The sequence below is a fragment of the Artemia franciscana genome, chromosome 10 (assembly GCF_032884065.1).
Source record: "Artemia franciscana chromosome 10, ASM3288406v1, whole genome shotgun sequence".
In the NCBI taxonomy this organism is placed as follows: Eukaryota; Metazoa; Arthropoda; class Branchiopoda; order Anostraca; family Artemiidae; genus Artemia; species Artemia franciscana.
The window spans coordinates 9643472-9657947 of record NC_088872.1 but is presented as its reverse complement, the minus strand read 5'-3'; the positions used below and the strand labels follow the sequence as shown (position 1 = coordinate 9657947).

The following is a 14476-nucleotide window of genomic DNA, read 5'->3' as shown; positions in this document are numbered from 1 at the left end:
TGGCTCTTCCGACCTCGTCACAAGCGCCATATGAGCTCTTAGCTCTTGCTTTAAGATATTTAGGTCTTTGCAGTTTTTAATGGATCTTGTAGGGTGCAAAAGAAAATCTTTTCACATTTCATCATGACGATTTATGTTTGATACCAACAAATCTCGCTTTTAAAACTTCGACCATACCCACCTCTGTTTCAAACTAACCAATAGCCATAATATTGCTAGTATTTGATGAATACAATACCTGTAAATAGGGTATGGGATTTTCTGAAGGACTTGATTTTTGATTTTATATACAGACAAAGTTAAATAAAAGTGTTTAATACTATACCACTATAGACAATAGAATAGAGCGTTTGGTACCTCTGTATGATTCAGAACACACTCGAGAAGTGAAGTTAGGTTAATCCTAACGAAATATACCAAAATATGATGAAAATATAATAGTTTTGTTCATAAAATAATATAATTTTGGCTATATTTTTGCCCATTAGTTGGGTTTGGGAGTAAATTAACCAAACCTAACCTTACCCCACCCCCCTTATGTGCAAATATATAGCCCAAATTATACAAATCAAATGCATTCTGTCACCCGTTTTTTGTCTTTGTGCCTATGAAACCGGTTTTCGTAAAACGTACATTTAGCAAACTTCTCGAGTGTACTTTGAATAATACAAGACTGCCGGGCGATTTTATAACTAAAATTCCCATGTATAAACACCAATAGCATTATATACATACAATGAAAAAAGGTTAAGATGGCTTGGGCCCATCCTGCGGATGAAGGATGACAGATTGCCGAAGATTGTCCTTTTTGGCCAACCGTCTGGGGCTACACGGAAACCAGGTAGTCCTCGTCTGGGGTGGGAGGATGTCATAAAGAAAGATTTAAAGGAAATGGGAACTTCCTGGGAGGGTGTAAAGAGGGAGGCTTTGAATAGATTGGGATGGAGGAGGACCGTGCGTAGCAGTGTTGGCATCAGGCGTCTTGGTGCTGCGGTGAGTTGTTAGTAGTAGTAGTATTAGATATACTTAGTTAAATAATTACAGACGAGGGAGCAGGGCATTTTTTCAATTACTAAAATCCCCATACATTAACATCATTGGATATTTCTTGGAGACAAGATTCAACGATGATAACTTTTTGTTTTACCCAGGTTTCTAGTTTTGTTCTTTTTCTAAAATTCTTTAAACAAGGCTAAAAATTAAGTAAAGAACAGATTCAACTCAAGCACCTGATAAACATAATATTAATTGACTTACATAGTGACCCAACCCCTCTGCGGGGTAGTAAAACCTTGCAAATATGCCTTCATTCTCTGATCCAGGCGTCATCACATCAAGAGTTCCAACGACATATTTACCTTAAAGTATGCGAAATATTAATTGACCAGAATCTTACTAGTTAAAGTTACATGCTGCTTAAAAGATAAAGTTTCATCAATTACAATCCCAAGGTATTTAAAAGAAACAATCTGTTTTATAACTCCTTTAGACGTATTTAATTCCTTCATCCATGGGTAAAAATCCGGCGATCTTGAGAAAATGACAAAATGACTAAGCCAGGTTACAATTTTATCAACTGATTACGTCACTGACTTCTCAAGCAGCTGCGCTGTCAGCTTTGATTAAAAAAGGAGAAATTATATTCAATATTAGATGGTGCTGGGGTTAGTGACAATTGGAAAGAAAATGAGAAAAGACTTATAGTTTATTCTTTTATATTTATTGTTATATTTTATGGTTTTGTTCTTTTATTTTATTCATTACTTTTTGAGCGGTATTTCAATCGTTTCAGAACGTTAACTGGAAAATATTTAACTTTTTGAATATTAAATGATAAAGAAGCAGGCGTGACAAAGTGAAAGTGCTTAGCTGCAGATATGGGCCCCAGTTACGCAAAGCAATCCAAATTTCAAATTCACAGTTTTAACTTCTTTCTCGAAGTAATACTTGCTTCGCTTCAGACCCACCTACTCTAGGAAGACTTTTTTGGGACCTTTCTTATTGATATATCACAGATAACGGATAGAGGAGTTCTATCACATGGAATTAGAACGGAAGTATTAATATTTGTCAAACTCAAAGCTTTCCACACCTCATTTTGGTGTCATGGCTCACACCCATATAATAGGAATAGGGTCACTTAAGCTATTCATTAGATAACTTTCGATATAGGCTAAATATATCGAATAGGGTAACTTTCGTGGAATAGGATACATGGTTACAGTTCCTTAACTTATACTTATTTGAACCTACAGCCTCCAAGAGCTAAACATTGTTTGATGTGAGTCTTAGACTGAGGCAGTTGTTGGACGTAATGCACAGGGCCGGATTTATAGATTTGACACTTCTAGGCCCATACGTTTTAGCCACTCCACTTTTGGGAGAATTTCGGGGCTATTCCCAAAAATCCGGGGATAGTGGAAGCACTGAATAGAACGCAACTGATGAGCGAAAAGTAATGAAAGAGAAAGGTGATACCGAACCCTCAGCTGCCATTCTTGGGAGACTTCTTCCAACTTATAAGTTGCCACGGAATTCCTGTGTTGTTTTAAAATCACTTTTCTGCGAATAGGCAGCGTGGCGACGGAGTGCACCGGGCACTTGGATGATAAATCACATCAGTCCAATTTTTGTCACGAAAAAAATCCCTCTGTGATAATTTATTATTGTGTGCCCCTGGCATTGTGCACCCCAAGGCCCGAACCTCGTGGGCCTATTGATAAATCCAGGCCTGGTAATGGGACTTCCAAGACAGAAGAAATCAACTGCCATTGCAGCTACTTCCGGTCAATTGCTTTAGGTGAAACTATTTATGCAATTTGTAGAGAGAGGTCTCTCTCTTCATCTTTATTTGATGGTGTTTATTTCCATGTCAAAAGCTGGATGGGTTAAATAAGGACTGTGGACTAAATAGCGTGGTACCCTACCGTTTTTTTTCCCCATTCTGATCAATTTAACCTTTTTCCGTAAAGCAAAGGTGGGACGACAGCGCTTAACTTTTTTTATACCCTTATTTCAAATCTATATTTGGGACTTTTCTATTGCTCACAACTATTCTGTAATAGTTTCTTCCTTTTTGTTTTATTGATTTTGACTCTTTCACGCTGCTTAGCTTATTTTCGATTTTAAGACAAATCTGCCTGCTACAGTTTCTATGCTAATTTCAAAAATATAATCAGATTTATTCTAGCACCAACAACTTTTTTTTTCTTTTTTAATTTTGTTTGAAACATTGGTAATTGCTTATGCAAAAGATAAAGAGAAAAACTATCCCAAAAGACCTATGATTCTGATGAAAAAATAATATTCATTTTTTTTCCTTTTTTTTGGCATCGCTTGTGAAAACTTTCCTAAACAGTTATACCTGATATGTACAAAACATTCAAGTTTCCCAAAAAAAAAAAAAAAAAAAAAAAAAAAAAAAAAAAAAAAAAAAAAAAAAAAAAAAAAAACACTTTAAAAATTAATTGCACAAAACGATGGGTGATACAAAATTCTGATGGAATCTTGGAAGCCAAAATGTGAAACTAAATAAGAAGAAGGTTACATCACTGCATTATTCATATTACTATAGCTACTCGAATGAGGGCGTAGCCTTTCATCGTTACCCAGCATCAAGGAAAAACAGCCACAACGAATACAAATATATTATTTTTGAATAGTTGTACGCATATTTTACTGCGGAGTTAGTCAATTTGGCTTCTCAAACAGCCAAGATTTAGAAATAAAAATATTGTTTACACCTCGACACATCTTCGGCTTATTTACATTTCACAATCGCAAGTTTCTAAGATCTTTCTTTTGCTCATTTTAAAATTATGAAGCTTTAGGGCCGTACAACATTTCTGTCAGTGTTGCCGCATTAAATCGTCAAAATAAATAATGAAAATTACTTAGGTAAATATTTTACGTAATTCTTCAAGACAACTACCCCCATAAAAGAAAGCCAAGTATTCTTATGATATTTGGTGCCATTTCTTTTTAGCCTATTTTTAGCTGATTATTTTACCTGTATTTCTTTTTTTTATTTGGCAATCACTACTGCCAAAACTACAAAACTCTATATGGAGATCTTTTCAATAAAAATATAAGATCCTACGCATTGTCTGAAAGCACCTTAACATTTTTAGCTCATTCCGCACCGATAATAAAAAAGAATTTACCAAATCTTAATAACATCACTAATATTTTAGTAGAAGATTAAAAAGAAAAATAAGAATATTTAAACACAAGAAACATGAAAAAGGAAAACAAACTGGTTCCTTATGAAGATATGATACCTTAAAAGATCCTCCTCCATTATTCCAAGGGATTCCCCTTAAAGGATCTCGTCCATTATAAACTTTTTAGTTTGTGTGGCCAAATTCTTTAGAACTGATTGGGCTGTCAAACCGTAACTGGTAGAGCGTGGACAAAAGATTCAAATAAAACTAAAATCCGACACCTACTTTCCCGAAAATCTTAGAAAAACCATTTAACTTCTGGTGTTTTGTGCCCGATATAGAGATATTCAGTTTTAATCAAACCTATATCATTAGAAAATGTGAATATTTTTCGATTAAACAAAGCAGAACTTCCTTTTACAAAGATCAAGATAGAGCAGCCTCTAAAATATTTTTTTGGCATACCTGCTAGAGAAGGGGTATAAATCAGTTCAAAGGGATTGTTGTATAAGCAATTGGACCGCTTTTGGAGTTCCCTGTGGTATCATCCGCTTTGATTGACAAGCTTGCCGACAAAAGGGACGTAAAATTTCATGTCTATTAAGTCAAATTTCAAAATCAAGCCACAAATTCTTGACAGCTCTTGATGATGGCTTGTCCCCTGGAAGAATTCGGTAATATGACCTTTGTCTTTGTGACGGTCAGCCGACAGCGAAACTCGCACAATGATTTTAATATACCATATTGCCTTAACGACACTACAACAAACAAGCGCTTGAATAGGGGCGTTTCCTTACATAGAAGCAAATATAGCCGAAAACGAACAAACTACTTACAGAAATTAAATTCAGAAGTCCTCATTTAGATTTAGTTTATCAGTATTACCAGCCAGTACAGGTTTCGGAGCAAATTTGATACTAATTAAAAAATAATTTTTCACAAAATAATTTTTTCAAGGAAAAGTAAAGAACTCCATTAAACCAAAAATGAGCAAAAATAGAATCAAATAATCCACCAAGCGTAAAACTACCACAAATCAGAATCAATAAATAAATGAAACCCAAAACGAACAGAAATTAAAATAAATAACCGAGTCCAACTCAAAAAGGACAGAAATTAACATAACTAGGGCTCACAACCCCAATGCCTTCTCAAGGCCAGAACATAATTTGCACTTTACTGAAAAAATTAAATATTTTTACTTTTATAACTTTAATAAATCAAAATTTATTAAGATCTTAAAGAATAAATTTGAGCATATGTATATTTAACTGACAATGCACATTTACCTGTATTTTTACAGTCAAGTTTCCTCTTGATATGATAACCTGCTCTGAAAATATCGCTGATACGCCCGTATCAGCACATAATATGCTTTGACTTAGTTCAACATTTCTACTCAACGTTTCCTGAGATGTTTACTTTAATGTCCTCAGCCTTAGTAGTACCCGCTATAGAAGTAATAGTAGTTTTAATGGTAGTAGTGGTAGTAATAGTTGTGGTAGCAGCAGAAGCAGTGGTAGTTGTAGTAGTAGCGTGCAAATATTACCTTACTGGTCAATTGATCATCTCCCTTATCATTTCCTGAAAGTTCCAGATTAATATACTCAGTCATTCCTAAGTCACACCATTTTGACAAATTATATACTCATAGCATGTTTTGATGTAGTTCAACACTACCCTCAACATTCCTTGAAAGACATGTCTTAATACCCTTCGTATGTTGGGAAAGTAGTAGTCAAACAATCATAACTTTTCTCAATAAAAATATACTAAATGTAAACAATGGACCAATTGCCTAACTTACAGCCCTCCCCCTGCAGCCTCAGGGGGGGGGACATCGTCAAATGCATAATTACTGAACCTTTCAGCAATGCTAAAAAATAGATGGCTCAAAAGGTTTTTTGGATATTTGTTTTTGGGAAATGATGGACGGGGGGGGGGGGGAGCTGGTTGCTCTCAAATCACTTTCGACTCTTAGAAAGGGCAATTTCAATCAGATGCATTTCATGAAAGAGGGGTAGTTAGGATGGGGGATAGTTGACCTCCATCACTTTTGCCTCTTAAAAGGGGAACTAGAACTTTAAATTTTCAACAATGAGGCACCTCTAAACTTTATACAACCATCCCTTCCATAAAAACCTTAAATACCCCCAGGCCATAACTTACAACTCTTGCCCCGGGCTGTGGGGATTTGTTTCAACCCCAAAAGCCTTGGTATATGATCTTTGGACGATTCTGAATAAAATTGCTATCTCAAAATTTCAACTGGATGCTTTTCAGGATATTAAGACGTGTGTGGGGTAGCTGCCCTCCGATCACTGTTACCCTTAGAAAGGGCACTAGAACTTTTGTTTATCAGTCCAATGAGCCGCCTCCGAAGTTTATACGACCCGTTTTTCTATAAAAACCTTGTATGCCCCCAGGACAAACTTTACAACCCTTGTCCTAAGGGCTGTTGTGGGGGGGGGGGTGGTCATCCTCAAAACCATAATTTCAGAAACTTTCAACTATGCTAAACAAAATGGCAATCTCAAAATATTAATTGAATGTGTTGGGGAAATGGGAGGGCGTGGGGGGCTGATTGCCCTCCAATCACAGTTGACTATTAAAAAGAGCATAGCCTTTTCAATTTCCAATCGAATGAGCCTTTTTGAAGTTTCTATGACAACTCCTTCTATGCGAAGTGCCCTGGTCTAAAACAAACCAAAAAAAAAAATCAATAAATAAATAATACATTGTGCCAACATCGTTCTTTACTTAGGCAGCGCTATATGATATTCTCATAGTTGTAAGAATTTCACTTAATTCATGTGAGGATCTTTCCATGTAAGCTGGTTGTAACAGGGCGTTCCCTGTCAAAACTTTGATTTAAATTACAATCTAATCTTCTAATTTAAATTGGGATGATTCTCCCTATGAGAACAACTTATCCGAGGGTTTTTGCCAATTATTCCAGCAGCATAAAAATGTAAGGTTAGGCGTAGCAACGAAGATACATATCATGTTTTTATATTATCATATATATTATTTTTACATTATTTTATAGATTATTTTATTATCTTTATATTATTATGCATAATATTTTAGATATATATTTTTTTTTTAGAAATAAAGATTATTGCACAGATAAATATTACTTTTATATTCTTCTATATATTATTATTTTCTAAGTTCATAAAAACCTCCTTATGCCCTTGAATTTACTTTCTCTGTTTGGCTAACACCATGATTTTTACAATATTCCTAATAATTTCCTTTACTTAATATACAACCAATTTGTTTCAGCATTTACCCCCACATAACTACCATTTTGTAGATATCATGTAGATGTACATTTTAACAATCTAATTTCCTACGTGCATTTATATTCACCACATTCGATTTTACAGTTTTCACGAAGAATTACGCCTTGGTAAAACATTACACTTCCTCTGACAACCCTGGTAGGCACTCAGCTCGGAGTAGGGGTGTATGCATCGCAAGGACAATCGAGGGAAAATTATATAATTTTTTGTCTAGTTTTACCTATGTACAAAGCTACTAGTAGCAACATTCATTCTCATTTTTCAACTCACCTTGTGATGAACATGCCCTTGGATTGGGTTGTACGTTTTAGCAGGTGTAACAAAATCACAAGGGATATGTCGCGTGCCTTAATTAAATTAATTCAAATCAAAAATTATTTCAATTAAATTAGTCCAAATCAAAAATTAAAACAATTAAAAAGGAAAGAATCGAAAATTCCAACGAATTGATCGGTTGGCTGAGCAAGACCTATGACAATTCGTTTAGCAGAAAAATCTAGACGAGGATTCTCTAGCACATTTTTGGAGATTTTACACTTCATCTAGATTGGCCGACATTGGTCATCAAAAACTTGTGGAGTATAGCAATAGGAGAGAAGTTTAGAAATTAAAAGATTATGTAATAATACATGTTTAATCAACCTGATCATCAGATTAATTCAGTTTACCTTTGCTTCTTCGCTGACAAGTGATAAAACACATTTTATTTTGCTAAAATAGAAGTTTCTTGATAAGAGACGACCCTTAGACCAACTGGAAATTGAAGAAAATCCAAATGATAAGAACTTTCACTTTATGGTTGTGCAAAATAATTTGACTTAAGAAAAAAAAAACAGGAACAATTTATAAATTATATTCTTCTGCATCAAAGAAAACAATTGTTGATATGTATGGTCAGGTCATAGAATTAAATAGTCAGAAATAATCCATACATATGTCAGTCCATAAATAGTTTAAGGTTTGTAGGCAATAGACAAATGCCATAGAATTGTGCGTTTATTTAGTTTCAGCTTGTTTTAACATATATGAATATATGAATTGTTAATATATATGAATTGAATGTTATATGATAGAATATATATGAGTTGTAAACATATATGAATTGTTAATATATATGAGGTCGAGGGTTTAAAGGTTGTTTACACGATCTCTTGCCAGGTTGTTCCCAAACGAACATCCGGAAAAGTTAAAATAACTTAAAAAATAACTAAATTTAATAATTTAGTAAATAACTAGATTTGCAAGCAGACTGTTGATCGCTGGTTATAAACATGACAAAAAATTAGCCAACAAGTTGTGCAGACAAGTACAAGGGAAGATCCTTTCGGGGATCAATTTATTTCTGTGAATGTAACGTCAGGTTTGATTTTCAATTGAGGGAACTTAGGCCAAATACTAGAAACTAACCTTCTGAGAAACAAATTGACTCAATATTCAAGTTGAGGGGGGGGGGACTATAAGCAAAAAACAGGCAAATTTTAAAGCTACTGTAAAGTTCCATAGTTATTACCCCAGTATTTATTCTAAAACAACGTTGATGCATCTGAACCATAATTTTTAATCAAACTAAATAATAACTATATATATATACAGTATTTTGAGAAATGTAATATTTTTTACGAAAGTAAAACAGTTCAAAATAGGGATGATACCTTTTTATTGACAGTGAATAGATATAAAATTATTTAACTGGATATTTCGAACACATATACAGTGTTCATCATCAGCAGTAAAACTCTTTTAAATATTTTTTAAATTTTTTTAAAATATTTTTAAAATATTTTCCCAAGAAATATAAACTATTAAACAGTCCGAGATAACTGAATACTACAGATAATTTAGAGAAGAACGAAACAAACCAAAAATCAACACAAAAATATTGACAACATGTTTAATTTCATTATTATTATTATTACAATGTCGCCTTTTACATTTTTAATGATTTCTCTTTGTTGTTTCTTTTCTCAACAAATCTTCTTAGCAACCCAGTTATAACTAAGAGTACGTAGTATTTTCATCGTGTATGTGCATATTAGTGCTACGTTTTTATATTCCTCACAAATATAAAATTAAAGAGTATTACAGGAAATAAGAAAAATTCTGATCATATTGTAGACAGCGCAATAAGACTGCCGAAGGAAATAGCGATATTGCTTCAATGTAATATTTTCTTTTTCGTATGGAAGTTGTGGTAGAAATCTCGAAGACGATTCCTTCGATTATAAATTGAAAACCCTGGTGCTCTTTTTAAGAGATAAACTGATTGAAGGGCAACCTACCCCTTCCTCACCCATTGTTGCTACCCCTTGAAACTAACCAGCCATTTTGTTAAAAATAGTCTCAAATTTGGAATAACCATTTTGTTAAAAAAAAAATAGTCGAAAGGTCAGATAACAATGCCTCTTGGGATGACAAGATTCCCCAAAGCCCCTAGGGTAAGGATTGTAAATAATGCTAGTTGTCTGTTGTTTACATATAGGATTTATGATTAGTAAATGGGAGTAAGTTTGATTAAGCATGGGTCGGAAAAGGTCACGGATATTAAGGTAAAACTTTCAGGGAATGTTGAAGGGAAGTTAGACTTAATCAAAACAAACTTTGTGCATGCAGGTCGTCAAAAGGACAAATCGGCAATATCTCAGGAAAGGCAGAGGGTATTAAGGGAAAACTTCAATGGCATGTTGAGGGGGATGCTGAAGAAAAAAACGACTCTACGAGCATCCAGGTTTTCAGAAGGGTGTATCTGCGAAGTCTAAGAAATGGCTAAGGGTATTAAGTTGCAACCTTCCGAGGAGGTTCTGGAGAGGGGGATGTTGAACTAAATCAAAAGATACTACACAAACACATGTTGTCAAAAAAGGGTATCTGTAGCATCTCAGAAACAGCTGGGATCTTCAGTTGAAACGTTAATGGTATGTTAAACTAAATTAAAAGGGTACTATGGTCATCCAGGGTGTCAAAAGGGCAAATCTGCAATTTCTCTGGAACGACTAATGGTAGCGTGCTGAGTTCAAGTTGTTATGGAATGTTGAGGACAATATTAAACCGAAATCACAAATAATTTAAATACATACAGGTTTTCCAAATGACATATATGCAATATTTCTGGAACAGCTTAGGGTATTAATCTAAAATTTCTAAAGAAAGTTGACAGGGATGTAAAACTAAATCAAAAGACACTGTGTTTATCCAGATTGTCAAAAAGGCGCCTGCGCAATGTATCAGAAACAGCTACGGATAATACATTAAAACTTTCAGAGTATGTTGTTGGGGATATTTAACTGATCAATTTGGGGATTCAAAAGGTAGTATCAGTAATATATCAGGAACAACTAAGCGCATCAAGCTAAAACTATTAGGACATGTTGAAGTAAATAATAGGACACTATATGCATCAAACTTGCCAAAGGGGTGTATCTCCGACATATGTGGATTGGCTAAAGTTCTCAAGATGAAGCTTTCAGTGCATGTTGAGGGGGATGTCAGACTATCAGACTGTCAGACACAATGTTCATCCAGGTTGTTAAAAAGACGTATCTGTAATATCTCAGGAACATGTAAGGGCATTAACTTAAAACTTTCAGGCAATGTTGGGGGGGACTCAAGTACATCAATAGACACTGTAAGCATCCTGGTTGTCAAAAGGGCATATCTTCAATTTCTCAGAAACGGCTTAGGGTACCGAGTTGGAACTTTCAGTGAATACTTGAGGATATTTCTTGGACTGGGGAAAGTTTTCTTGGAGCGTGGAAACCCCAAAACTAAGGAGGGGGGTTTCAAGGGGTTTATTAATTGCAACACACTCAATATTGACATTTTACAACGTTAATTCCACACCGTTCTTCTTTGATCCAATGTCAACAGCATATGCCAAAAAATCCATTTCAACAGCTAAATTAATAAGTGACATTTTTAAAGTAGCAGAAGAATCTTTCAACATAAATAAAAAATCGAAGCTAATAAAATCCCTCCTTGTCTAAACCCTCTTTTGACTGATTTTATGCAGAAATCCAAAATCCTGAAGCGACTTGGATTTTAAGGTAAGAATACCATGAACGAAAAATTTTAATCTGGCTGTGTGGTAAACTGCTGTTGAATAAAAAAACTAATATAGAAGCACATGAAAGACTATCGAACACCCCTCGAATGTCTATCAAAACGACATAACATGTCTTCCTTAGTCCAAGAAGAACTTGAATCTGAAAAAGGGGTGTGTATACGATCACAACCTACACCACTTCTCCAACCCAACTGGCTAGAACCGAAATCAAGTAAAACAGTCACAGACATTAAGCTAAAAAAAAAACCTTTAGTAACAAGGGCAGAAAGAATAATCTGCTTCAGACTTGCTTTGTCTATTCTCCGGAATCGGAATAACTGAACTGATTTTAAAAGAGCTGGTAGTTACCCCACTAAACGAATCAAATCAAACGAACAAAGAAGTTTAGCAAGAAAAAGAAAAAAGGTTAAGCTTTAAATGGTTAGAAAATAAACTCAGGGCACATCTTGCTCCCAGACTATCTGGGAAATGTACCTCAGTGCAGAAAACAGCATAGAAACGAAGTTTTAACAAGATTATGTTTATTGACGGAAGTAAAGAATAAAATTGAAAATAATATAGTCGAAAATTGGCCAAGGTTACGATGGACTGTCGCCCTTCAACCCGATCATGTTTGGAACCTTATAAAGCAAAAAAAAATGAGCACTTCGCTTCCGTCTACAAAAATGTAGTTTCCTCTACCCGGGGGTAATATCATGAACTGTTCTGACTTTCAGTCGTTCCAATCAGTTCTTTTCATCAGGATATCTGACAAAAGGGATTGTATCAAATAAAGTTGGCGGGAAGTAATAGTGTCTTTTGGATCTCAACGAGACCTGATGGGAGGCAGAAGCTAGTGTCCTAAATAAGATTTAGTGAAACAAGGACCAACCCAAGGTGTCTAGATCTGGTTTTAAGAGAGAAGCATGTAAAGAATCTTGTCAGATATCAACCAAACTTAATCAAAGGTAATATTTAATGTCCTAGCTAGAATTTTAAGAAATCTACGACCAATCCGACATCTGTGTGGGAAGGGGAAATTGAACAAAGTTTGGTCATCAGTCAGAATTAGGCGTAAAATCACAACCCAACTTAATGCAAATGAAAAGCTAGCGTTCTAGAAGTATCTTATGAAAGCCCTAACTCGATTAATTGCTGTCTGAAGCAGGGGGATGAAGCCCCCGGCTCTTATCATAACCATAACTACCAGAAGAACTAGACCCCAGTTCAACTTAGAGTGAAGTAGAAGATAGTGTCAATATGCGCATTTTGACTCTTGACTCAAAACCTAGTCTCAAGAAGGAGAAAGCTCCAAATGATCTTCCCATTGGGACGCCAGATTCACGGATCTGAGCATGCCCGAATATGAATGAACCTGCGCAGTCGTGTTTTATGGTGATAACATATATATTCTTACACACAGATTAGTTAAAAATCGCTGCGGACGAGGTAGATTCCTATGGCAAAAAAAAAACCGATAAACCCAGATCTTGAAAATTATAAAAGCCTAAACCAAAAACTATGCCTGACGGAAAATTCTAACTACATATCTATATTCAGGAGGGAAAATGCACTTGATTCACTTTATAGACTTCTTGTGAAAGAAAATCCTGTCAACCAGTGATATTGACCAATGAATAAATGAAAGAAAAATCGGCAAATTCTTCAGCTACCAATGAATTTATAATAAATATTTTAAAAGGGAAATTCTTAAAAATTGAACCTGTTTATAATTTATAAAGAATTCCATGGTCACGAACGTAAAAATTACTTTCGGGTAGCAGGGTTACCCCCCCCCCCCCCCCCACACACACACACATAGAAAAATTCAGAATATATGAGAGAAATCAGGAATCGTGACCCCCCCCCCCACACACACACAGAAAACTTCAGAAAATATGAGAGAAATCAGGAATCGTGAATAGGGGCTAGGCTTTTCCCCCGAAAAAAAACCTACCTCCACGGCTGGTTGATCTCTAACCGCTTTTGACTTATAAAAAAAGGACCAGAACGATCGAATGAGCATCCTCCGATGTTTCTACGAGCATGAGGCACATGTGGGATGAAGAGAGGGCAGTCACAATCCTGTACGGAATAAATTCTGCTTTTTTGGGGGGTTAGATGTTACTTTTTGCTTTCATAATCACATTGTAGACCATAGGTATTCCAAGAAATCAAGAGGGATTAAATATCAATTTGAAATTCTTGATCCATTTTTTAAAGTTTTTTTGAACCTAAAAAACAAACACACACCCAAAAAAAAGTCCTGCATATGGCCTTGGGGATTATACATCGATTTAAACTTTAACCTCCCCTCATCTCTCCCTTAGAACTAATTCTACATTTATATGAAGGCTCAATGAGAGTTGGGATGTTTTGGCATTAAAATGTACCCTTTGATGTATCTCACTCACTCCCTAACAACCCGAAATATTTTTAAGGTATAAGCAAATTTGGTTGTCTTAAAGTCCTGCTGTTTTACATTTCAAAACATTTGCATATAAGGGCTTTAAGTCTCTACAATAAGGTTGTCTGATTGTTTTGTAGTTTTGTTTGATATACAATCCCTAGGGCAGCATAAGAACTTTTGTTTGGGGGAGGGGCTATTTTTCGGCTGTTTTACAATTCCAAACATTTGCATATAAGGGCTTTAAACTTCTACAATAAGGTTCTCTGATTGTTTTGTAGTTTTGTTTGATAAACAATCGCCAGGGCAGTATCCAGAACTTTGGTTTGGGGGCCCATTTTTTTTGGGGGGGGGGGATAAAAAAACTTTGAAAAACACATAGAAAGATGTGGAATTGATATTTAGTCCCTCTTGATTTTTGGGAATATTTCAGGTCTACGCTGTGAATATGCAAGTAAAGAGTAACATTAAACTCTAAAACGAGCAGAACGTATTCCGTACAGGAGGGGAACTTCCCTTTCCTAATCACCACATTCCACTCATGGTCGCAGAAACTTCA

The 14476-nt window shown here is 35.2% G+C and overlaps 2 protein-coding genes across 2 annotated transcripts in view; one reads left to right on the top strand and one right to left on the bottom strand.

The window, feature by feature from the left end:
• LOC136031755 (platelet-activating factor acetylhydrolase-like) overlaps positions 1 to 14476 on the bottom strand; it is a 75442-nt gene that overhangs the window by 51773 nt on the left and 9193 nt on the right. The window contains exon 3 of the mRNA XM_065711483.1: positions 1258 to 1358. Within this exon, the coding sequence (XP_065567555.1) occupies positions 1258 to 1358 (101 nt within the window). The remainder of the gene's footprint in view (positions 1 to 1257; positions 1359 to 14476) is intronic.
• LOC136031756 (alpha-tocopherol transfer protein-like) overlaps positions 12244 to 14476 on the top strand; it is a 79873-nt gene continuing 77640 nt past the window's right edge. The window contains exon 1 of the mRNA XM_065711486.1: positions 12244 to 12478. The gene's annotated coding sequence lies outside the window, so the exon portion shown is untranslated. The remainder of the gene's footprint in view (positions 12479 to 14476) is intronic.